Source organism: Ascaphus truei, chromosome 8, assembly GCF_040206685.1.
Source record: "Ascaphus truei isolate aAscTru1 chromosome 8, aAscTru1.hap1, whole genome shotgun sequence".
Lineage (NCBI taxonomy): Eukaryota > Metazoa > Chordata > Amphibia > Anura > Ascaphidae > Ascaphus > Ascaphus truei.
The window spans coordinates 96,390,206-96,417,560 of NC_134490.1; the positions used below are offsets into that span (position 1 = coordinate 96,390,206).

At 42.6% G+C, this 27,355-nt stretch overlaps 1 protein-coding gene across 3 annotated transcripts in view; it reads right to left on the bottom strand.

Moving 5' to 3' along the window:
- FAM13C (family with sequence similarity 13 member C) overlaps nucleotides 1-27,355 on the bottom strand; it is a 507,877-nt gene that overhangs the window by 204,748 nt on the left and 275,774 nt on the right. For all 3 annotated transcript variants that reach the window (XM_075612947.1, XM_075612948.1, XM_075612946.1), the window contains exon 5: nucleotides 19,171-19,209. In XM_075612947.1, the coding sequence (XP_075469062.1) occupies nucleotides 19,171-19,209 (39 nt within the window). The remainder of the gene's footprint in view (nucleotides 1-19,170; nucleotides 19,210-27,355) is intronic.

Below are 27,355 nucleotides of genomic sequence, written 5' to 3' on the forward strand. Positions count from 1 at the left end.
CTGCGACGGCGACGTCAGGCTGCGGTCGCTGGAAAAAATCAAATTGAGATGACTTCCACCAATCGCGAACAAGCCGTCGCGTTGCGCTTACTATAAGCGCACACGACGGCCGCAATGCATTTGTTTTGACGCAACGTCGCTGTCACCGGCACTATAGGCGCAGCCTAAGGGGGGAAAAGGATGATAACCACGGCTCTAATACATACAGTAGTACATCACTGCACAATTATCATTCAATGAACCCAAAACACTTGTGGGCAAAAACAGCATAGCTGTGTATCAAATCAAGTAAATACATTCCAATACACAGGAAAACAATGACTTAACTCACAAGTTAACTTTAAGTGTACGTGCGAGATTTTAAAAGCCCTCTTCTGCAATTTAATCTAGCGTGCGCAAACTGGGGGGCGCACCCCCGCCAGGGACGGCGTAAGACTTTTCGGGGGTGGGGGGGGAGGCGCAACATTTACAGAGGCCCTGTGTTGAGAACGCGAGGCCTCTGTAAACTTACTTACCCGGCTCAAGTCATGCGTCTCTATGACAATGTGGCGTCAAATGATGCCCGTTGCCATAAAGACATGACGTCAAATGACGCCGCTGGTCACATGATGTCATATGACCCCGCAGCGTCATTTGATGCAACATTAGACGTGAGGGGGGGGGTGCAACTGAGGAGGAGAGTAGGGGGGCGCAGTGCAGGGAGTTTGCGCACCGCTGATTTAGTCTTATCTTTGTCCACTAATATTAGGATGATCAGATTTGTCCTGACAAAAAACAGGAAAAAATTTCACGCGTGCGCAGTCGGCGCTACTTCCACCATACATCATCTGTCATTGTATTGTGGCCATGTCTGACCTCCATGAGAAAGGACCAACAGATTCGCAGTGAAATGCGTTGGAGGTTCCTGTGCTCTTTCTGAATGTGTTTCGTTTTTTGACAAATCATTGTCCTTTCGTTTGGAAAATGAATTAAGGGATCATGGTACAGTGCGACTCGTTGGCAATTTTCCCAGGCAGCAACATCCTCCCAATTCGCAAGGGCCAAGAAAGGGCCCTGCAGGAACAGGAGAAATACCGTTGAAGCTCTTTGGAAAATATACACTTTTGTGTTAGAGTGGAAGGGATTGAACCAACTTTGTCATTTAATATTGGTGTTGGAATGTATTTTTTTTCTTTGATATACTTCACACAAACTACTTAACCCCAATTCTGAGCTGGCACTTTAAAAAAAAAAGTGGACTAATTTAGAACAGACTCACTAAAATGGATTACTAGATTTAAGGCAATATTTACCAAGCAGTGCCATTGCAAAAGACACCTTCCGGTGCCAGAACATCCATTCATTTGAATAAGCCATAAATTGTCTTCCTGCTCCAGAAGGCGTGTTATGGCATAGCACATGGAGAGTCGTCCACAAACGCAGTGATTCCACTGCAATGTTGAATGTCCCTACCCCTATAAAAGTCTGTATTTTTATTCAACCGTGTGAATGCACTAAAAATCCAAAATTTAGTCTTTGGAAATCACTTGTACATGGAAGACTTATGACGTACTCACACGGTCCAAGCTGAGATGGTCTGTTAGCGTGCTCCTGCCGCAACACTGAAAGCAGAGAATGGCGGTGCATAGCAATAATGTTTCTTCATAGGCTGGACCACGAACGAAATCTAAAAAATTACTTTATTGGCACATACAGTATTTGGAAAAAAAGAGGGTAAATGCACTCTATCACGTTTCGCGCCCAATCAGGTACTTTGTCAGTCCTTGATAGAGCGCCAGATTAGGCACAAAATACATTAGAGTGCATTTACCCTCTTTTGTACTGTATGTGCCAATAAAATAATTTTTACGCTTTCGCTTTCAGTCCAGTCAGGGATCAAACATTTTGCTGTGTAACGCCATTCCTTCGTGTTCTCTGCTTAGTGAATAAAGGAACAAAGAAAAGCCCGGGCGCTCCCTGATTAAGTTCTTAAGAACAGGGTCAATGTAACAATGGAATTTACAACCTTATAAACAAAGGTCCCCTCTGGTTCGTCTTCTTGTCCTATGGCTCAGACCCCAATAGGGTCCTTATCCAGGATCCTTATTAGTACAGGGATATAGAGAGAGAAAGGGGGAGCACAGGTTGAAGAATTTGGGGTGTCTGGAGTATCTAATTAGATATTTGTGGGTGTGTTTGAAAGATATAATAAATCACTTACACGGCCTTGTGTAAATGCTCTCACAGCAAGGTTTACTTGTCTTGGTGTTCCCTCGGTCGGTTGCCTTCTTCTTATCAGGACTTGGTTTTCTTTCTGGATATCTTCAGCGGTCCTCGGCTTACAATGAGGATGTCTCCCTCGGAATCAATAGATTAAGACAATGTTTTAGAGGGTGATACAGGCAGTGTTGATAAAATCCAATGATGTATATATATATTTATAAGGCAGTAAATACTGCCAGTACTCACACGGGCTAGTGTGAGTACAATCCTAGGGGAAGGTATCTTTTTATCCAAAGTTGATCTTAGCACGTAGTGATCTATAGATGTATTAGGGGTCTGGTATGTAATGATAAATATGAAAAATGATACTCACACGGCCTTGTGTGAGTGAATGCACATCAAGGTATCTTTATCTTGACAGTCCCCTTTTTCTTCTTTTCCGGTTCTTGCTCTTCTTCCTGATTTTCCTCGGTGGTCTTCAGCTTCCAGTGTGGTAATCCCCCTCGGTGTGAACAAATAGGAAAACAATTGTTAGTGGGGAAACGTCAACATAAATCAGTGGCTACCCACTAGAAGAGCGCGAGCAGATACGTCAAAACAGCAAAATGCTGCAGGCACTCACACGGGCAAGTGTGAGTGTAATCCTAGGGGAAGGTATCTTTTTCTCTTTTGGTGTCTTTAAATCTGGTGCCCTGTAAGGGTAATGGTGGTCTAATATATATAGGTATATAAGAATCAAATTCAAAATGATACTCACACGGCCTTGTGTGAGTAAATGCACATCAGGGTATCTTTGACTTCTTTGTGATACTGATAGTATTGATCTCCAAGTGCCAGTGTAGGTAGAAAACCCCTCCCTGGTGTAGATGTAAAATTGAACACTATCGCGATTTTCATGGGCTACAACAAAATTTATTAAAGAACACTCTAAAAACGGAACATATTTAAAAACAATAGAAAAAATGCATAGAAAGAAAAAGCCAGCCGTCTGAAAGAAATTTGCTCGTGGGTCTCGTGGAGCGCAGCTAACTTGCTCCGCGTCCGGATATAGTGCCGCCTCCTCTCAGATCCACTCCTTGACGGTGGCTGTGCTGGGTCACAATTGCCTAGTGGTCAGACGGTGGCTCTGACCACTAGGCAATTGTGACCCAGCACAGCCACCGTCAAGGAGTGGATCTGAGAGGAGGCGGCACTATATCCGGACGCGGAGCAAGTTAGCTGCGCTCCACGAGACCCACGAGCAAATTTCTTTCAGACGGCTGGCTTTTTCTTTCTATGCATTTTTTCTATTGTTTTTAAATATGTTCCGTTTTTAGAGTGTTCTTTAATAAATTTTGTTGTAGCCCATGAAAATCGCGATAGTGTTCAATTTTACATCTACACCAGGGAGGGGTTTTCTACCTACACTGGCACTTGGAGATCAATACTATCAGTATCACAAAGAAGTCAAAGATACCCTGATGTGCATTTACTCACACAAGGCCGTGTGAGTATCATTTTGAATTTGATTCTTATATACCTATATATATTAGACCACCATTACCCTTACAGGGCACCAGATTTAAAGACACCAAAAGAGAAAAAGATACCTTCCCCTAGGATTACACTCACACTTGCCCGTGTGAGTGCCTGCAGCATTTTGCTGTTTTGACGTATCTGCTCGCGCTCTTCTAGTGGGTAGCCACTGATTTATGTTGACGTTTCCCCACTAACAATTGTTTTCCTATTTGTTCACACCGAGGGGGATTACCACACTGGAAGCTGAAGACCACCGAGGAAAATCAGGAAGAAGAGCAAGAACCGGAAAAGAAGAAAAAGGGGACTGTCAAGATAAAGATACCTTGATGTGCATTCACTCACACAAGGCCGTGTGAGTATCATTTTTCATATTTATCATTACATACCAGACCCCTAATACATCTATAGATCACTACGTGCTAAGATCAACTTTGGATAAAAAGATACCTTCCCCTAGGATTGTACTCACACTAGCCCGTGTGAGTACTGGCAGTATTTACTGCCTTATAAATATATATATACATCATTGGATTTTATCAACACTGCCTGTATCACCCTCTAAAACATTGTCTTAATCTATTGATTCCGAGGGAGACATCCTCATTGTAAGCCGAGGACCGCTGAAGATATCCAGAAAGAAAACCAAGTCCTGATAAGAAGAAGGCAACCGACCGAGGGAACACCAAGACAAGTAAACCTTGCTGTGAGAGCATTTACACAAGGCCGTGTAAGTGATTTATTATATCTTTCAAACACACCCACAAATATCTAATTAGATACTCCAGACACCCCAAATTCTTCAACCTGTGCTCCCCCTTTCTCTCTCTATATCCCTTAGTGAATAAAGGGCCTAAATCTATATCCGTTAGGCAATTTCTAGCCCCATCCGTATTGCTCTTTTTAACTTTACCTAATGCTGCTTACTACTGCAGTCAGTATTTAGAAATAATGACTGTAAGATGTACATGTTCCTATTGACTCTTGATGCTATTTTAAAGCCAACCTCATGAAGCTTTGAACATAGGATGACCAGACGTCCCGGTTTTTCGCCGTTTATGCCGGGTCCCGGCTTTTCTGGCACCTGTCCCGGTTTTTCGCTGTTTATGCCGGGTCCCGGCTTTTCTGGCACCTGTCCCGGATTTTCGCCGTTTATGCCGGGTCCCGGCTTTTCTGGCACCTGTCCTGGATTTTCGCCGTTTATGCCGGGTCCCGGCTTTTCTGGCACCTGTCCTGGATTTTCGCCGTTTATGCCGGGTCCCGGCTTTTCTGGCACCTGTCCCGGATTTTCGCCGTTTATGCAGGGTCCCGGCTTTTCTGGCACCTGTCCCGTTTTTTCACCATTTATGCAGGGTCTCGGCTTTTCTGACACCGGTCCCGTTTTTTCACCATTTATGCAAGGTCACGGCTTTTCTGGCACCTGTCTCGGTTTTTCTCTGTAGTGACCGCACCTGCGTGATCGGCACTTGTTCGCCTGTGCGATCGGCAAGCTGCGATCGCGCACGCCGGGCCGGCAAACACTCACTGTGCATGCGCATTCGTCGGTCGCCATTTGCACATGCGCAGCAGCCGATCGGTATTCACGCATGTGCAGTTGCCGCACGCCATTCATGCATGTGCAGTCGCCGCATGCCATTCATGCATGTGCAGTCGCCGCATGCCATTCGCGACTGCGAATGTGCAACATTTGTTCCGGTTTTTTTCCGGGACAAACAAATATGGTCACCCTATTTATACAATAAGTTCGTATAAAATATTTATGTTGCTTTTGGACATTTTACAAAACCAAATACAATAATTACAGAATTACAGAATTAATTAATTAATTAATTAATCGTGGATTCATGAGACACAAATAGAAGACAGTGAATGGGAAAGTGTTTGATATTTAAATGCCTGTCCTTTGCTCAAGTCAGGTTTCTATTTAGGATAATTTATGTAATCACTCCAAAGCTGTAGGATCTACAGCCAACAAGAACCTGGTTTAAACAGGATTCTGCAAGGAAGGTTAACTCGTGTATCAAAAGCTGCTCAAAACACGTCAGATGAAGACGATATAAATGTTTACGTAAAACATCAAAATAAACCCAGTCAAGGGCACCGCAAAGACATGAAAAAGTGGCGCGGTACAGGATCCATTTACGTAAAGTAATAAAACATATTTCTGGAAATAATGATTGTCTAGGACCTATTTTCTATACTGCTATGTGTTATTGACAGAAGGATTTTTTTTATTCACTTCTCTGTTAGGAAGGTCCTGTTTGCAGGCAAGTTTCAGAAATCAAAACAAAATTTGAAGAGTATTATTCTCTGTCACTGTCTTAATTGTTTCTTATAAATGTTATTAGTTTTACTGAACAAAGCTTACTTTCTATTTAAAAAAAAATATTTTCTAAAAGCAACATTCTATGCTGTTCAGCTCCTAAACGGTATATTCGGTCTAAAACAGCAGAGAAACTGGTAGCATCCACCATCATCCTAAAAAAGTCTCAAACATTCTAGTGCATGGTCTATTATGTAAACACTATTTCAGTGTCTTTAGGCCACTTTTTAAAATGTATTTGATAAAGCGATATTAGAGTTTGTCACTCTTGTATAGTGTGGTATAGTGGCATAGTGTATAGTGTGGTATAGTGGCATAGTTTATAGTGTGGTATAGTGACATAGTGTATAGTGTGGTATTGTGGCATAGTGTATAGTGTGGTATAGTGGCATAGTTTATAGTGTGGTATAGTGACATAGTTTATAGTGTGGTATAGTGACATAGTGTATAGTGTGGTATAGTGGCATAGTTTATACAGTAGTGTGGTATAGTGGCATAGTTTATAGTGTGGTATAGTGACATAGAGTATAGTGAAGATGATTACATGGAATTCCAAACATATTGCCCCTGTCAATGTACAATTTGGCCATTTACTGAGAGCAATTTGGATAGGCACGCAATAATTTTTTAGATGCTTAACACAGTAATGAACAATAATCAATACTCTTTTGGCACAAGAAAGCATACGTAAATGTTAGCTTTTACATATCTTCAGGTCTTCGAGGAGTCTAGCAGCCCTTTACACCAGGCAGATCATTTTAGTTATTCTCTAAAATAGTTTAGTGCACTCAATACTGCATTCTTTTTAATTGTACGGATCGAGCCATTAAAGCAGTATCAATGGGTAAGAACATACAGTAGCTGAATGATTGAAATTGGTATGATCTTTCTAATTTCCACCTTTAACAGAGGCTAAACGGTGTCACAATCACTTAGATTGTAAGCTCTTCAGGTAAGGGACTCATTTTCCTATTGTTTTATGTCTGAACCGTGTATTCCCATTATGTGTTATAATATTATGTAACGTGCATTACAGCTGTAAAGCGCTATGTAGCAGGATGGCGCTATATAAATAAGGATATACTGTACATACTGTACCGTACATACATACATAATAAGGTTCCATTATACAGGTCCTTAACCACTGAAATGGTCTTACTCACTTTTGTAGCACAAGCAAAATTGCTTTTATGGTTTAGCTAATCCAGCCAAAAAAGATTTACTTAGCCTTTTCAAACTAATATAAATTATACAAGATATACAGTGGTATGGTGCAGTTGAAAGAATTCCCTCTCTGGAGGACATGGGAATTCCACAAAACCCTTCTCCTTACCTATACATATCATATTTGAAAAATGTCAACAAACCAAGTCAGTATTTCCTGCAAAGATGTTAAAGATTGGAGACAAAGGAATAGAAATGAAAATTAATAGAGAATATAGGAGAGCCTTCATGTATAATTAGGACAAGTGTAATCTAATACCTATGCTTTCACGTTGATAATTTCATGTCAATATTTTGTTATTTCCTTTTTTATATAAAGAACGTAAGCTGGGGGTCCTCTGGAGCTTAAATGTGCTATTAATAGCTCCAGGCCCCCATGGAATTGGAAATAGTTACCATGTTACGTATAATTTAAAAAGTCTGTTGAAGATACAATATAATTAGGGGGTACTACCTGAATTCAGTGGTGCCCAGATTTCTTAAATAAACAAAAAAAAGGAAACCCAAAATCAGAACTCACACCCTCCCTAATATAATTATCAAACAAACACAGAATAAGATAAACCCCAAAATATACCCAAAGTTAAGACTAGTGCATAAACACAAACAAATCCAAGAACATAAAATACAAAAAATCAAACCCAACATACCCCAATTTGGGAAAAACATACATATTCACAAATAGTTACAAACAAATAAATACATAAATAATCAAACATCCTGAACTAGTCTGGTGCCTAAAAAGAAAGGATGGTCAAGCCCTGCCATCCTGATGTCCCTACATGCGGGGTACATAATGCGCTACAGTATGCACAAACTGAAGGTGAAAACTATGCCATGCAAAATGGTTAATACATAAAGGTAGCAACAATGCGCAGCGTTCCTAAAAGCAGAGAACAGAAAAGGGCCTCTGATAAAAACAATTAGTTCATAGCTATCAGAGCTAGCCTAGAACATATGGAAGTCTCTAAGGCATGTCACATATTTAAAAAGAACCCCACAGGTCAGTTAGGCAATAAAAAGTTTTTTAAAAAAAAGCATAGCAAGTGGGTGGTAAAGGGAGGTAGCGAAAGAGATGTAGTAAACAGTAAGAGGGAATACTGATCCATTCCCAAAGTCTTAGATGAAAGGAGGCATAGACAGCACTCTATCCAGATTTATCAACAGTAGACATTGATCCCAGAACCCAACCTCTGTCTTTCTGGTCATCATACATATCTCCAAAATATTAATATTAGAGGGGCAGAAAATGCTATTAACTCAACATCTACTTCTAGATCCTAGAACAGCAGATTCGGATTACTTAGCCTCTCCAATTACAACTTCACTGCATATTTGTCCACCACCCAGATTCCCCTTACTGCAAACAGGTCACCAATCAGGTTGCAGTCTGCCATCGGAAAGAATATGCCAACGTGCATTTCACTCCCACTCTGAGGGCTTCTTCCGGGCCATGAAAAGTTACTCTCTTTCCAAAGTGTATATTGTCTAACCGGATGTGAACTTGCAAACTATCCACTATATGGATGCACTTACTGTAGCTTTGTTTCGGAGGGGGCCCAGAGCCAGATCTCCTCCTAACAGATCCAGGTGGAATAAATCAATCCCAGTACTTTTGCAACCTTTTAATTAACCCTTTATGACATTAATTAAAAGGTCAATCTATACTACTTTATAATGAATTGAAAATATATCATTTTGAAATGTTAAAGTTTTTTGTATATATATTTTAAGGCAGTTACCCATGAGCAAATATATCACCCGTTGACTTTTACAATAAAGAACACTTTTGATGTAATAAGTTCTCTGGTTATTTGCTTCACTAAACTGTTGGGTGTGGGTGATATATTTACAAGCACTGCAGGCACTACTGGGATAACAGCCTTTAGTATTCCCTAATTTGCCCAACAATGTTTCCCAATGTTACACTTGCTGCAAAATCAGTGTGCACTAACATGTCCCTTAATTGTGGGTTTCCCCTAGCTGTCAAACGATCGTCCAAAACTTGTTTGAAGTCCTTGTCAAAAAGTCATATATATTCCAATACCCTAATCTGTTACAAACCTAATTAATTTACCTTCTTTAGGTTTATCACCACCAAAGGGTAATTTATTTCTGTCAGTGTATTTAACATGAATATACCCTTTTGTTATGCATTTCCTAGTGTGACTAGATTCTTTAAAACTTTCTGCAAGTAACCTTGCTAGTGTCTCAAACATATCATCTGTTGAGCAGCACCTTCTGAGACAAAGGAACCGACCAACGAATGTCATTAATCAAAGCCGGAGGATGCCAAATTGAATAGAAGCTAAAAGAAGATGTAGTTGGTTTTGTAGACACTATGAGATGTAGTTGGTTTTCTATAAGTGTCGGTAACAATCCTATCCTGATCCTTCTTAATGATTAAATCCAAGAGGATCACCTACAGTACTCTGTGCTCGCATGACGTGTGATATTCAAATTAAGATTATTCCTATTTAAAGTATTAACACATTTATAAAACATGTCGGAGGGAACATACCAGATTAAAAGCATGTGCCACCAAACCCCCAGGCGCATTTGCAAATACTACCATATGCTTCATCCACACAAGATGTATGTATGCGTGGGTTAGTGCCCACTTGGCACCCATGGCTGTGCCTTGTATTTAGAGATACAACTATTTATCAACATAAAATCATTAGTAAGTTCAAAATCAAAAACTTCCAAAACAAATTAACTATGTTCCTTGTAATGGCTTGTGATTACAAGTCACCAAAAGGACCTAAATGTGGGATTGACATACAGTAGTGTGTAGAATGTGACTAATAAAGCAGTTGGGGTTATAGAAATGTCTTTCAATCTTTTTAAGACATTCCCTGTATCTTTCACATATTGTATGAGATCTAAGAACATAATCAACGTACTTACTAGCATTTTCGGTGATCATTCAAACACAATGGGCCTACCTGGAGCTTTCTGATTGTTTTTATGAATTGTAGGTATTATGTAGAAGGTTGGTATCCTAGCTTACCCATTAACTTGCCGGTATTCTTTGTGGATATTCAAAGATGACTGTCCAATAGGAAGCCACAATACCATCCCAACCCACACACACCTTACGTTGTGGCCTCCAAAAGACCAGTTGAAACCAATTTGGCTGCTATTTTTATATTCAGGATGGGAGAAAAAACACTAGCAACTAGAAGGGAAAATATTTCAGGGATCAGGGGGGTCCCCGGAGCTAAAAAAAAAAAAAAAAAGTGCAGTTCAGCTTTGGAGGTCAGATTCTGTAAAAAATAAATAAACTGAATAAAAACAATGTGTAGGGATCATTCCTTCTTTAAACACCATCAGAAGTGACTTCACTGGATGCCCTAAATATACTTAGTAGATGAGATGGTAAAAAGAAAGATAGGAAGTATTTCCAAAGTAAATTGTTAATTGCAATCATAATTAATCGTCTTAACCTATATTTAAAAAGGGAGCTAGATCACAACCGGGGAATTGCAGACATGTAAGCCTGACTTCAATAGTGGGGAAACTACTTGAAGGTTTAATACGGGATAATATTCAGGAATACCTAATGGAAAACAAAATTATTAGTAATAGTCAACATGGAATTATGAAGGATAGATCATGTCAAACTAACCTTATTTGTTTCTTTGAGGAGGTAAGTAGAAATTTAGAACAGGGTAATGCAGTTGATGTGTTCTACTTAGATTTTGCAAAGGCTTTTGATACGATTCCACACAAGAGGTGATGTACAAAATAAAGCAAATTGGACTCAGTAAAAATATATGCACCTGGATTCAAAACTGGTTGAAGGACAGACAACAGAGGGTTATCATAAATGGAACTTTTTCAGGTTGGGTTGAGGTCGTGAGTGGAGTACCTCAGGGATCGGTTCTAGGACCCCTGCTTTTTAACTTGTTTATTAATGACTTTGAGGTTGGCCTCAAGAGCAAAGACTCCATCTTTGCTGATGATACTAAATTGTGTAAGGTAGTAGAATCAGAGCAGGATGTAATTTCTCTCCAGAAGCACTTGGACAGACTGGAATCTTGGGAAGGTAAATGTCAGATGAGGTTTAATACAGATAAAGGTAAAGTTATGCATTTGGAAAGCAAGAATAAACAGGCGACTTACAAATTAAATGGGGATAAATTGAGGGAATCCTTGAGGGAGAAGGATTTAGGAGTACTTGTAGACAGCAGGCTTAGCAATAGTGCCCAAAGTCATGCAGTAGCTGGAAAGGCAAAGAAGATCTTATCTTGCATTAAACGGGCAATGGATGGAAGGGAAGTAAACATAATTATGCCCCTTTACAAAGCATTAGTAATATCACACCTTGAATATGGAGTACAATTTTGGGCACTACTCCTTAGAAAAGACATTATGGAACTAGAGGGAGTGCAGAGAAGAGCCACCAAATTAATAACGGGGATGTACAATCTAACTTATGAGGAGAGGCTAGCTAAATTAGATTTATTTACATTAGAAAAGAGGCGTCTAATAGGGGATATGATAACTATATACAAATATATTCAGGGACAGTGCAAGGAGCTTTCAAAAGAACTATTCATCCCACGGGCAGTACAAAGGACTTGGGGCCATCCCATAAGGTTGGAGGAAAGGAGATTTCACCAGCAACAAAGGAAAGGGTTCTTTACAGTAAGGGCAGTTAAAATGTGGAATTCATTACCCATGGAGACTGTGATGGTAGATACAATAGATTTGTTAAAAAAAGGTTGGACATGTTTTTAGAAAGGAAAGGTATACAGGGATATACCAAATAAGTAAACATGGGAAGGATGTTGATCCAGGAAGTAATCCGATTACCAATTATTGGAGTCAGGAAGGAATTTATTTTACCCCCTATGATATATCATTGGATGATATGTCACTGGGGTTTTTTGTTTGCCTTCCTCTGGATCAATAGGTAAGTATAGATATACTGTAGGATAAAATATCTGTTAATAAATTAGCAATCTGATTAAATTTAGCATAGGTTGAACTTGATGGACACATGTCTTTTTTCAACCTCATCTACTATGTAACTTTATGTAACTATGTAACCTCGTTGTGAGTAGCTGAAAGTATCTACAGTAATCACTATAGTCTTTCTTGGCAGGTATGTAGAAATAATGTAAACAACACTTGTTGACATTAACTTGTTTTCAATGGTAAAGGCAACAGGCCTTAACCAGTGAGTTCAGAATGGTCTGTAGTATGTTGCAATATATTGGAGTTATGCTGTCTTACTAACAAAACTTGTCACTGTATGGCCTAGCAAGCAACTGAACTGCAAATTATTGGATTTGATGGAAACTATGTCATTTGGAATAGGTCCACATGCAACCAAAAGATTTAATGCTAAATTTGTATTCTGCTGCCATAAGGAAACCTTGGATTTGATGATCATCATGCTATTACTGTAATTCTATATTAGCTGGATAGACAACATCTCAGTAGTGCTGGGATAATAGTTACTTCACACAAGTGAGTAGTTTGTGTATTCCCCTTCAGATGTCATTGCACAAAACAAGAATGTGATGAAAAGATATGAGGTTCAAAGGGTATGAAAGGTAAATTAAAATGGGAGATCATCCGTTTTAAATAGATGATAGAGCAGGTGTAAACAGAACAGAGAACATGGAAAATCCAAGGGTAAAACAAATGCCAAGGTGGTACATACATGGCCAGCATAAACTGGGCTGGTAATACATTAACATAGCAGCTGCGTGGAAGACTAGGCAGGCAGCGCTTGATTAGCAGGAGATGAATTGGATAGTTCCTCTAGTCTAAACAACACATATTAGTTTATAAATATGGAGGTCATCTTTTTAAAAGTCTGAATATATTCAACTCATTAACACTCCCAATAAGCCAATGCAAAAGCAGCTGCTTGAGCTCCAAAACTTTCTCCATTTGCTTACATATGTTTGACTCATGTGGCTTATGAATATAATTGGATTGTAGAGTATGACGTGGCCCTACACTATAAAATAGACAGCTGGTTATCTCTGAAACTAATAGAAGATTAATGCTCTGTACCAAAGCACTGTCACAGCAAAAACACGTTCACAGACCATGTTGTCATAATACAGAATACATCTACAAAATAACATTTTGCTGCCAGATGTCTGGCCATAATCTTACCCCCCAGATGATGTAAATAGAAGTGGAGGGGTCTCAACTTCCATTTCGTTTGGTTCGTACCCTCCGGATCACTCCCTAGAAATTTGTTTTTCCATACTATACCTGGTACATCAATATGGCATTAGGCATGCCAGGGCCCATACTATACCTGGTACATCAATATGGCATTAGGCGTGCCAGGGCCCATACCATACCTGGTACATCAATATGGCATAAGGCGTGCCAGGACCCATACCATACCTGGTACATCAATATGGCATAAGGCGTGCCAGGACCCATACCATACCTGGTACATCAATATGGCATAAGGCGTGCCAGGGCCCATACCATACCTGGTACATCAATATGACATTAGGCGTGCCAGGGCCCATACCATACCTGGTACATCAATATGGCATAAGGCGTGCCACGACCCATACCATACCTGGTACATCAATATGACATAAGGCGTGCCAGGGCCCATACCATACCTGGTACATCAATATGGCATAAGGCATGCCACGACCCATACCATACCTGGTACATCAATATGACATAAGGCGTGCCAGGGCCCATACCATACCTGGTACATCAATATGGCATAAGGCGTGCCAGGACCCATACCATACCTGGTACATCAATATGGCATAAGGCGTGCCAGGGCCCATACCATACCTGGTACATCAATATGGCATTAGGCGTGCCAGGGCCCATACCATACCTGGTACATCAATATGGCATAAGGCGTGCCAGGGCCCATACCATACCTGGTACATGAATATGGCATTAGGCGTGCCAGGGCCCATACCGTACCTGGTACATGAATATGGCATTAGGCGTGCCAGGGCCCATACCATACCTGGTACATCAATATGGCATTAGGCGTGCCAGGGCCCATACCGTACCTGGTACATGAATATGGCATTAGGCGTGCCAGGACCCATACCATACCTGGTACATCAATATGGCATAAGGCGTGCCAGGGCCCATACCATACCTGGTACATGAATATGGCATTAGGCGTGCCAGGGCCCATACCATACCTGGTACATCAATATGGCATTAGGCGTGCCAGGGCCCATACTATACCTGGTACATCAATATGGCATTAGGCGTGCCAGGGCCCATACCATACCTGGTACATCAATATGGCATAAGGCGTGCCAGGACCCATACCATACCTGGTACATCAATATGGCATAAGGCGTGCCAGGACCCATACCATACCTGGTACATCAATATGGCATAAGGCGTGCCAGGGCCCATACCATACCTGGTACATCAATATGACATTAGGCGTGCCAGGGCCCATACCATACCTGGTACATCAATATGGCATAAGGCGTGCCACGACCCATACCATACCTGGTACATCAATATGACATAAGGCGTGCCAGGGCCCATACCATACCTGGTACATCAATATGGCATAAGGCATGCCACGACCCATACCATACCTGGTACATCAATATGACATAAGGCGTGCCAGGGCCCATACCATACCTGGTACATCAATATGGCATAAGGTGTGCCAGGACCCATACCATACCTGGTACATCAATATGGCATAAGGCGTGCCAGGGCCCATACCATACTTGGTACATCAATATGGCATTAGGCGTGCCAGGGCCCATACCATACCTGGTACATCAATATGGCATAAGGCGTGCCAGGGCCCATACCATACCTGGTACATGAATATGGCATTAGGCGTGCCAGGGCCCATACCGTACCTGGTACATGAATATGGCATTAGGCGTGCCAGGGCCCATACCATACCTGGTACATCAATATGGCATTAGGCGTGCCAGGGCCCATACCGTACCTGGTACATGAATATGGCATTAGGCGTGCCAGGACCCATACCATACCTGGTACATCAATATGGCATAAGGCGTGCCAGGGCCCATACCATACCTGGTACATCAATATGGCATTAGGCGTGCCAGGGCCCATACTATACCTGGTACATCAATATGGCATTAGTCGTGCCAGGGCCCATACCATACCTGGTACATCAATATGGCATAAGGCGTGCCAGGACCCATACCATACCTGGTACATCAATATGGCATAAGGCGTGCCAGGACCCATACCATACCTGGTACATCAATATGGCATAAGGCGTGCCAGGGCCCATACCATACCTGGTACATCAATATGACATTAGGCGTGCCAGGGCCCATACCATACCTGGTACATCAATATGGCATAAGGCGTGCCACAACCCATACCATACCTGGTACATCAATATGACATAAGGCGTGCCAGGGCCCATACCATACCTGGTACATCAATATGGCATAAGGCATGCCACGACCCATACCATACCTGGTACATCAATATGACATAAGGCGTGCCAGGGCCCATACCATACCTGGTACATCAATATGGCATAAGGCGTGCCAGGACCCATACCATACCTGGTACATCAATATGGCATAAGGCGTGCCAGGGCCCATACCATACCTGGTACATCAATATGGCATTAGGCGTGCCAGGGCCCATACCATACCTGGTACATCAATATGGCATAAGGCGTGCCAGGGCCCATACCATACCTGGTACATGAATATGGCATTAGGCGTGCCAGGGCCCATACCGTACCTGGTACATGAATATGGCATTAGGCGTGCCAGGGCCCATACCATACCTGGTACATCAATATGGCATTAGGCGTGCCAGGGCCCATACCGTACCTGGTACATGAATATGGCATTAGGCGTGCCAGGACCCATACCATACCTGGTACATCAATATGGCATAAGGCGTGCCAGGGCCCATACCATACCTGGTACATGAATATGGCATTAGGCGTGCCAGGGCCCATACCATACCTGGTACATGAATATGGCATTAGGCGTGCCAGGGCCCATACCATACCTGGTACATCAATATGGCATTAGGCGTGCCAGGGCCCATACCATACCTGGTACATCAATATGGCATTAGGCGTGCCAGGGCCCATACCATACCTGGTACATCAATATGGCATTAGGCGTGCCAGGGCCCATACCATACCTGGTACATCAATATGGCATTAGGCGTGCCAGGGCCCATACCATACCTGGTACATCAATATGGCATTAGGCGTGCCAGGACCCATACCATACCTGGTACATCAATATGACATTAGGCGTGCCAGGGCCCATACCATACCTGGTACATCAATATGACATTAGGCGTGCCAGGGCCCATACCATACCTGGTACATCAATATGACATTAGGCGTGCCAGGGCCCATACCATACCTGGTACATCAATATGACATTAGGCGTGCCAGGGCCCATACCATACCTGGTACATCAATATGACATTAGGCGTGCCAGGGCCCATACCATACAAGCTTCGTGTTAGGGGCACACTAAAGGTTAGTATCCTTTCTGATTCATTATCTGACTTCTACTGATTTCTTCCACTTCTGATTTTTTGCATGTACTGTATACTGTAAATGTAGCAAGACTTCGCATCTTCACTGATACACAACCGCGGTGGTCCTGGCATTAACACCCATGGACCCCCGCAGCGCGATGGCAGCAGACACAGCCCACAGCGCTGCAGACCTTTGCTTGCTGTGCTGGAGACAGGAAGTCTCACTGAGTCCCAGGATGGGAAAAAAACTAAGATTACTTTTTAAAAACATCAAGTTTAAAAAAAATCCCACACTAAAACTGTACATTGCCACTGGAGTACTTTTACCGGATGCTTTGCTTTGCAGTTAAAGTCAGGGTGATCTACTTCCACAAAACATGTTAACAATCGATTCATTTGAATAACAGACTGCAGTTTTGAAACACAATGAAGGCAACCACAGCTAAGTAAACATGGGCGATGGTGTCTCTTTTACCAACGTGCGTTAGCAGTTTAGCACACAGTGAATGGCAGTTTACTGAATGAGGCCTATAACATCATAGTGGATACCTTGAAACTAATTAATTTCAGCCCCCATTGCACTGACACAATTGAATAAAATAAATTTAAAACGGCAAACGTGTCTGTTTTCGTACCATCTTTTTATTTATTTTTTTACAAGATCAGGACCTGTGTCAGAGCTGAAACGTGCTATTTCCAGCTCTCCAGTTACTTACAAACCTCGTGGGGCCCACGGGCCAATAGGAACCCGCATCGTCCTCCACTGTAGCTCCTTATTGGATGGCTATTTAAATCTACTGGACAAACCAGGAAGTAATGCTGGTAACTTCACGGGAAGTATCACAGGAAGTGGGGGGTCCCCAGAGCTGAAAAAGGTGCCGTTCAGCTCCGAAGGATCCCTGGTTCCAATTTTATTTTTAAAGCGGAGTTTGCATAGGCGGGATTGTTACTTTCACCTTGGACAAGGTTGGATGCACTACCACATTTCTAAATGTACTGTGGTATGCTCAACTAAAGTATAATCATTTTAAAATTAAGAAGGATGTAAACTAATGTAAACATTGTTTCTCTGGTAATCTTCACATAAAAGTTACCCAATGCCATTGTTTAAGAGTATGGAAAAACCCCAACCACAACTAAACAAGAGGATCTTTAAATGTGTATGTATTTCTGACTAGTTTATGTATTTCTGACTAGAGGAGACGTTCTGTAAAAAATGCATTTAGATTTCATATGGGGTGCAGAGGTTTGTACTGCAGTGGAGGTCATTTTAATTAATCACTGGCATCCTGTTTTTCAGGGCTTGGTATCTCAGGAATTGGAAATAGCAGCGAGACACCAAAAATAGTCATCAAAAGTGTATAACCAGCTATTTTAAAGAATAACTAAAACAATCCAATTTGAGTCAAGCACCATCGAATGCAATTTCAAGTGATCATTATAAAAATTACGGTAGGTATTTTAGCACTCAAATTATGCCAGGACATATTTGAAAATGAGATGCCCTATTCTTTGCTAAGACATTTTGAAATACATAGCCAGTTGAGTATTAATATTGCTGGACAGTAGGCTTGGACTAGTATTGTGTTGTGGCTGAGAGAACATTTAAGATCCACTGAAAGCTTATGTTGATCTGAGTGCTACAGATCACTCATATTTACGTGTCAGAATTGTAGCCTAAAGGTCTATGTTGATGCATCCAGTTATTTTATCATTGAAATGTAATATATTTCTGTTGTATTACCCTTATAGAGAAAAGCTATATAACATGATAACATTACAGTGTAACAAGTTCCCAAATACAGTATGCATCACTCATTCCAGTTACACCATTGTGCATGTTAGCAAACTGCCTGTCATCTTCTTCTCAGTGTTACATTTAAAAGGAGATAGTGTGTGGGTGGAGAAAACAGTAGTTTGCTCTATTAAAGTTTCGCTCATCTGCAAAATTTTGCCCAGATTCACTAGTTTGCTTAAAATATATTCATGAGACAACAACAATAATAAGTGGAGAAGTGCATGAGAATGAGGATATATAATTGGCGTATACCAAGTTGACGTACATACATTTTAGAATAGAACATTTAGTGCAAAGGCTTATCAATATTAAAGCAATGAAAGCTACAATCTGGGAAAATACAGCACAACAGACCTCATTCCCAGTAAATACAGTCTTCCTAAAAAGGTATTAATCAGACAAAATGCATTTCAACTACACTATTGTGACTACTGTATTCTAAAAGGAGATGTTCAAATTGTGTGTGTGTGTGTGTGTGTGTGTGTGTGTATAAAACATATCTGCACATATGCATCTCAACATTACAGTGGGAAATGCATTACAAGCTTATGATTTCAAAGGGCACAGAACACGTTGTTTACTAGCATGTAATCATATATTTAAAGCATTCACTTACTCTGCTACAGCTGTGCTGTTGAAGGAATTATCCTGAAGACTGAAACAGAAACAAGAAAACATCAGATAACTGAATGGGGCAAGCAGGCTCACTGAATCCTTTTCAGTAGTTGAAACACATAAACATGGCATTGCAAAGACAAGCCTCTGTGTCAGCTTGACATGCACATACCTTGGGCTGCTCTGCACATGCTCACATTGACTAACCACAGGGACTAGCCCTGCTGCAACGCTTAGAAACCACAAAGCCCATCAGGCACTGCTGAGACACATAAATGTACAGTAAGGAAGCAGGTATATTACTGAAGTCTCCCCATCCCCCCCTCCCCCCCAAAGGCAGCATCTTCCACATTAACACAGAATATATATATATATATATATATATATATATATATATATATATATATATATATATATATATATATAATGAATATATACATATATATATAAATATATATATATATAAAAAAATCATATATATAATATATATATATATTTATTTTTACAGGGATTTGATACTGTAATAGGGATGTTAGCTTTCCTGTAACGCTGTCATCTATCCACACATCGCAGTGACCAACCCTTTTACGAGCTGAATGCTGCAATTCCCATGACATATTTCTCTCTCTGAGCCTTGTCAGTGAATGCTCTGCTATAAGGCCAGTCCCTGGAGAAAATGGGAGCCATTCATCTGCCTGCAAGGGATGCTCGAGTGGTGCTGAAACTGCTTATAAACAACCATTTTAAAGCAGAATGAAGCAGCCCACAGGAAACAAATACATTGAAGACATTATCTAGGAGCAATTGCAATAAAACCATTTCTATAAAAGGTTAGCTAAAAGATACTAATCGGCCTGTTCGGTGCTGGCATGCAAATCGTTGCACACAGGCTACAAAGAGGTTAATCTGAAAAATCAATGAAGTAAAGCATCCGGTCCCTGAAATAAGCGACCTTGTTGCTTCCTGTCGCTTTTCTAAACATGACGTTTTCATGCAGAATATTTTTTTATGGTGTTTATTAAAAGCGTACTTGGAGTCTGTTTCCATGGTGACTATTTACACTTCTAACCACGTACGGTTTGAGGCTTCTGAACTGGAAGCAGTACGGTCTAATGATTATTCCGAATAAAAGCACCCTGAAATGCAATGCCAATCACCGTCATTGATCACAATGCTATCAAACAGACATAGCTTCGACCAACTATCCTCTACTTTAATTTACAATATGAAAGCTTTATTACAAAGAAACCCCATTAAACGCAGCCAGTGTTTATCTGATAGTGTGTGCTGCTTGACCTCTGTGCTCCCATGCACTGTAATAACTAGCAGCAAAGTCTTTTCATCTCATTGTGGCTACTCTTTTGACATTTGTAAAGTTCAATAGAACATCAGGGCTAGGGAGTTGGGAAAGTATTTATTCTTCTATAGTACAGACAGTGTACATAATGCTGTACATACACATGTGCAGGTAGAGCACAATAATTCACTGCCTCAAAGAGCTTGTAATACAATTGTGGTACTGTAAGAGACATGAGCAAAGGGACACACAGGGAGACAGTTTGGGGAAATTAAAACATGGCTTTATTTAGCCTGTCCCTTTAAACAATGTACAGCATACAGAAATATACAAACAAACAAACAAACAGCATATCCCTGTATACGGGCTAATTCACTTCCCCAGTCCCTATCTGCAAGGCTGGGAGGAAAAGACCCTTACCAACCCATCACCCCAAAGTCTCAAGAGGTAACTCAAAGCAGATAGCCCTTCAGGTCAGTCTCTGGTTCCTGGTCTGGATGGGTGTTCGTTGAGGGCCCAGCCTCTGGCAGGTTCCTGGGTTTGCTGCACCCTGGAAGAGGTCTGTTCCCTGGGTGTTTTGAAATCAGCACACAGTCATCCTGTGTGCTCTAGAGTCTCCTGGTTAGTTCTCAGCAGTTTACACTGGTCTGATTAACCAGGTGGAGACTGGTTAATTGTTTTTAGCTGCAATTAACCAACTCCCTGCTGGAATCGTCAGACACTGAGGCTTTCTAATGAAGCCTCATTGAGACAGGGTTAATTCCATGTTATATACCTCCTGTATATACCTGTTATATACCTCCCCTGTTTGTGGGAAGTTCGGGCTAACAACAGCTGAAGCCCATCCTTCCACTCTCACTCGAGATATACCTGCGGCTCGAAGGAGAATGGATGGAGGCAGATAACCCTCAGTCGCTCTAGGATTGGAGCCCTTTCTCCAGGTTACCAATGTCTCCTCAAGAAGGTGATTGAAATCAGCACTCTGCAGTCGCTTGAGGAGGATTTTTTCCAAGCACAGTCTGTCTTCTTCTGACCGTTTGGTCACAAGTTTTCGCATGCGTCAGGCGATCTTTTCTTCCCTGAGTTTAGGGTGACCATCTGCATTGGGTTCAGTATTCATGATCATGGGTGGGTGGTTAAACCTGGGCAGAGTTTTTATCCATTCTGATTGACCCCCGTGGCATTTCAGTTCAGTAGTCGGCAGACTTCTTGTCCTGACGTACTACCTATTTTATGCTGACCCATTCCTCTATGTGTGGGGGAATCTCCAGTGATGTCTGGCAAGGTATCTCGGCTCTAGTAGCACCGTTTTGAAGCTTCTTCAGTACCAGCGGACCCCGGTCTACAGTTTACCCATTCATCAAGGGCCCATAGGCAACAAGCACGACCCCTGCATCAGTAGAGAGGTAATTTGCATTTGGTTCAGGATACTTAGATTCCAGCACATCTGTTTGGTAGTAGTTCTCACACCTAACCGTTACCCGTGGCCTCTCTTTTTCACAGACAACTATGTAGGGGTGTGATCACCTAAACAGTTCTGCCTCTTTTTAGCCAAAGCCTGAATCTTTCAAGCTGCTATTTTCATCGTGAGGAATCTAGATTTGGCCATGTGGGCACAGTAGCACGACTGGATTTGTGTTATGCTTCTCAGTCGTAATTCGGTTCTTCTTTCCTGAATTGTGGGGAAAGCCGATTGTAGCACTGAGATGGCATTGCAGTATGCTTAGACAGTAGCAATTTAAAACCAGAGACATAACATAAAACACAGACAAAGCTCAGTGCACATCCAGAAAAACTTATTTACGGTACAGTGCCTAAATATACATGTATAAATAACTAATAAATAAAATGGTCTTTTAGTTTAACATTTTGGCCAAATTGTTGTAAGCCCTTGAGCCAACTGCACGGCAGACCACGTTTCAAGGGTCCCTACACTAATATAAATTCTTAATAACCTGTGCATTGCCAGGAAGAATGATTTATAATAAATCTGTCAATATAGGTTGCAAAAGTTCTAAGTCTGATTGAAGCTTTTATTAACCTGTACATTACCAGGAAAAGCACTCTGTAATAGATTTGTCACAATCACACTGCATGCAGGCAAGTTCCCCTGATAGTTGGAGATGCCATGTAGTGAGCTTTTAACCATTTAAATGTGGGAGGGAGTGAGCTTCAATTGGATAGGAGGTTGCCACCCTCCAAAACAGCCAAGACTAGCTGCACAAGAATTATAAAACATACAGAACACCTACAAGCTCAAATTGAACCCCCAAAATACCCACAACATATATATAAGCAGTGTTCGACAAATCACCCAAAAATCTACTTCTTCTACCCCTCTTCCTACAACAAGCTCTGGCCGGGATTCTTTCTTTAAAACAATGTACATTTATGAGAAAAATATCAAGACCACTAACTTCAAACTTTGCATCAAAATTTCTCAAACCTACTAAGTGTAATCCTGGACATACATGTAAAATTGTATTACCCTGGGTCTCCAGACTACTGTATAGCATTACATGGAGTTTTGGGAAATACAGGCCCAAAAAAAGTAAGACTATAAAGTATAAGGTTCTTAACACCCTAAAGTTTTCATGGCTTTAATTGCAGCCCGGGAGACCGTCCCCCGCTGCAGCCATCCGCTGGAGGGGAGGGGGGGGGGGAGGAGTAGGAGGGAGAGCAGCAGAGGGCATGTGGGGGGTCCCTCCTGCAGCCTGGGAGACTCCCGGCTGCAGCCATCCGCTGGAGGGGAGGGGGGGGGGGAGAGAAGCAGGGAGAGCAGCAGAGGGCATGTGGGGGGTCCCTCCTGCAGCCCGGGAGACCCCAGCACAAACCATGCCTCCCAGCCGCCGCTCCCTACAGACCGCAGATAGCGGTCAAGTGCCTCTCCACGCGCCGCCTTTCTGCAGTGCGGGCGCGTGGTCTGAGGTAGCGGGGCCTTAGCCAATCTAACTATAAAAGTGCTTCTTCCCAATCTGTAGCACTCTCGCAATGTCAAACTGACCGTTAGCTCAAAAAATTCTCTAGCTCATATTTTTTTGATATATTGAGCTATCCAGGAACCTCCGAAATGCAGACCACAGCTGTAACTCGCAGATTATGATCTTGCCACCTGAATGGTGATGAGATGGGATCCGCGATGTGCATCTGATGGAGAAAATGTATTCTTATTACATCGGATTGAAGCCGGGTCTCTCCGGAGCTGAAAAGAATGGGGGTTAGGTCAAGAGACCCCCTGCTTCAGTACTATGTTAATAAAATGAAAATAAAAACAGTGCGATCGCCTGTAAGAGCTGAGCAGGGCGATGCAGTTCACTGCGCAGCTCGTACAGACTGCAGGCAGATCGCATGGGCAGAACTCTGACAAAGCAGCTGCTAACTTGATCGGTATGGCACTTTCCATAACAAACGGTATCTGATTTGCGATAAATCTTTTTGAGTACCGTGATAAAACAATCGTCGTACCGTGAGGTAGGAACATACCAGCCCGATCCATATGGCAGCGAGCCTATCGGAGCTTCCTGATTAGGCCGCTATGAGTGGTGGTGCGGTGCTTTTTCCCTTTATATTGTTTCTGAGGGTACACACCCCACGCTGTTTTTATGGTTTTATGTTTTATTACATGGTAATGTGCTTCCCCTAAAAATATGTATATCCAGGAATCTTTGTTGAAAAAAGTGGTCTTAATATTTGTTCTCATAAAGTTACACATTTCAGATACTTGGTAAGGCAAAATCACCCCTATAGCATAAAACATACCCAACTAAAGAGAATATTCTCTGAATGTTCACACTCAACGAACTTATGCAGATATTGAATGGGTATTTTGTCTTTCTGCACTATAATATATTTACGAGAATTACCTCTTTACTACCAGGGCTGGTTATTGTCTATGGGGCTATTGTAATTTTAACATATTTGCAATACATTTTTTAAACCATGATCTAAATGTCAGTGCTGTGGTGGACCCTAGCGAAACAAAACTCAGGCGCTAACTCTGTGTAGGGTAGGTAGGAGGAAGAAGTGTATGGTGGAATATTACCGTATCGGCTGGGGACAAATGCTCTCACAGAAAGATGATAGAATCTGGAACGGATGTGCCAACGGCCCAAACCCTACAAAGGATCTACCCAAGATCCTCCTCACAGAACTTTCTATTTGCCTGTACTTACAGTACACATGGCCGTGTAAGTAGTTCCTATAGTATATTTAATACCCCATCCTCACACTCACATATGTCCTTCGTGGCCTCAGTGTTGCATTTATACCATTCTCATGTAGATTACGGTTCTTTTCATTGTAGCTGTTGATCTGTCCTTTTGCTCCCCCTTTCTCTGTCTTTTGTCACTGTGGTGGACCCTAGCTGACACCGCATATTAAAATTTGCATTTTTAATTGGTGTTTGTCCAATGTGCATTTTTGGTCATTAGACCAACGCAAACTAAATAATATGCAAAAAAATAGGGAATCATTTTTTTAAACTCTGCAATACAGAGTGTAATAAGAAGAGGCCACCAGATGGGGCTGTCGCCCACATAAGGGATGATGTGCCTCAGAAGGTTTAGCAGCCAAGATGGCCAGTTCTCCTCCCCCTCACCACGAGGGATTCAATGTTTGCGCACGCGCCAATGGGGGAGGATTTGAGCGGGTGCGGGGTATTTAAACCCTGCGCCTGCTCGAGTACACCATTCATTTTCCAACCCCACCTCCCCCACATCCCTTTGAGAAATGTTATGCCTAACCATATTTTTTAATTCTGTCATCAGATCCATCATCACAGCTTCGGGGGAACTGTCAGGCCAGACATCTTAAGGGCACCATGAAATTCCCGAAATGAGGCTTCAACTTATGCGGTTGGGTTTCAGACTTTGGTCCCCCCCAGAGATATTGGGCAGGTATGGAGAAGGGCTCCCACCAGACGATTCCGAGAATAAGGCGGTTTGGAGAAGGGCTCCCGCGAGACGATTCCGAGAATAAGGTGGTTTGGAGAAGGGCTCCCACCAGACGATTCCGAGAATAAGGCAGTTTGGAGAAGGGCTCCCGCCGGACGATACCGAGAATAAGGCAGTTTGGAGAAGGGCTTCCGCCAGACGATACCGAGAATAAGGCGGTTTGGAGAAGGGCACCCGCCAGACGATACCGAGAATAAGGCGGTTTGGAGAAGGGCTCCCGCCAGACGATACCGAGAATAAGGCGGTTTGGAGAAGGGCTCCCGCCAGACGATACCGAGAATAAGGCGGTTTGGAGAAGGGCTCCCCCAGACGATTCCGAGAATAAGGCAGTTTGGAGAAGGGCTCCCGCCAGACGATACCGAGAATAAGGCGGTTTGGAGAAGGGCTCCCGCCAGACGATACCGAGAATAAGGCGGTTTGGAGAAGGGCTCCCGCCAGACGATTCCGAGAATAAGGCAGTTTGGAGAAGGGCTCCCGCCAGACGATTCCGAGAATAAGGCGGTTTGGAGAAGGGCTCCTGCCAGACAACAAATGACTATTGGCTGGCTTACTGCTTATTTCCAAATGTTGTAAAGTAGAAAAGCTGTGACCAAAATGTTTACTTCCACAAACTGTGTTGTGCACAGCAAAACAATGGATGGCGCTCTAATACTCTCTCATGATATCCCAGTGACAAATAATAGTGATCACATAAATATTAAATAAACCCAAGTATACGGCCGTGAAAGCGTGCTAGGAATGTGAGCACACAGCATCTCAGGCGGAGCTCACGGCTCTCTCCTTACACTGCTCAGACCCTTCCACTACAACCACGCAAGCCCCCTTCAGCTTCATCACTTACCCCTCGGCATGGTGGGACGCTCCACGAGGTTCTTCCTCCTCGCTCTGCGCCGCAGCCGTCGGCGCAGAATCGCCGCCCCGCACGCACGTGCGCACCCCACGTTGCTTCCTCTCATGCACACGTCGGACTTACAGTGCACACACAAAAGCCCTTGAACTTATCCCCACTCAGGCTCCGCCCCCAAACACCGCATGGTTACAATCTGGCTCTTGCCGAGTGTCACCTGAGCTCTTAGAACAGCAGCCAATGCACTGAAGCTCCCTGGGCTCCTCCAGGCACGCCCCCTCTCCTGGTTGGCTGTTCCAGCTTTATATACCCTCTCTGTTCTGTGCTTCCTCGCTCGTCATAGTTTTTGTATGGGTGTTTCACAGTGCTTGCTCTTTGATTCTCTCGGTTTAGACGCGGCTTGGCAGACTACCCCCTTTGGCTCTCGACTTCGGATTGTTCCTGTTTAAGTACCTTCTGGCTCCCTTCGACCTCGGCACTCATCTCGATTCCTCCATACATCTCCTACCCCTGATCTCGGCAACGGCAACGACCATTCTTCTGGGAAAACGGTATCGGCAAGTATTCTCGCAATACACCCCATCTAATACCACAACCCGGACACGTCCCTCGCTCTGTCGGTGTGTGTATTCATACCTGCCACCTCAGTTCCAGGGACAGGTCTGGTCTGCGGGCTACTCCGGCGTAACAAAGCGGAAATGACGCAGGCGGACGTGACGTATGCGGATGCGAGTGTGCAGATGAGGAAGCGGTGAGATCGCGACTCACTGTCTTTTTCTCACATGCCCATTTTACTTTGTCTTTGTGTAAGCCTTGAATCTTAAGGTTATTTTACATAAACCACTTGTTATACTTTCCATCTGCACTATGGTTTGTTTTCTTTCCTTGAGATCCACTGACGCCACCTAACATCACATCCAAGACAGAGACATCCCTGCCACTGATTGGGATACTGCCTTGTTTATTTGCTCCATTGTGAGTAGGAACTTTGGAAACTCTTTCACTTATCCTCTTTGCATAACAATATTGTTCATATGGTATTCACCCCCGCTCCCCTTATGTTTGGAGACAAATTGTGTTGTCTCTTTGT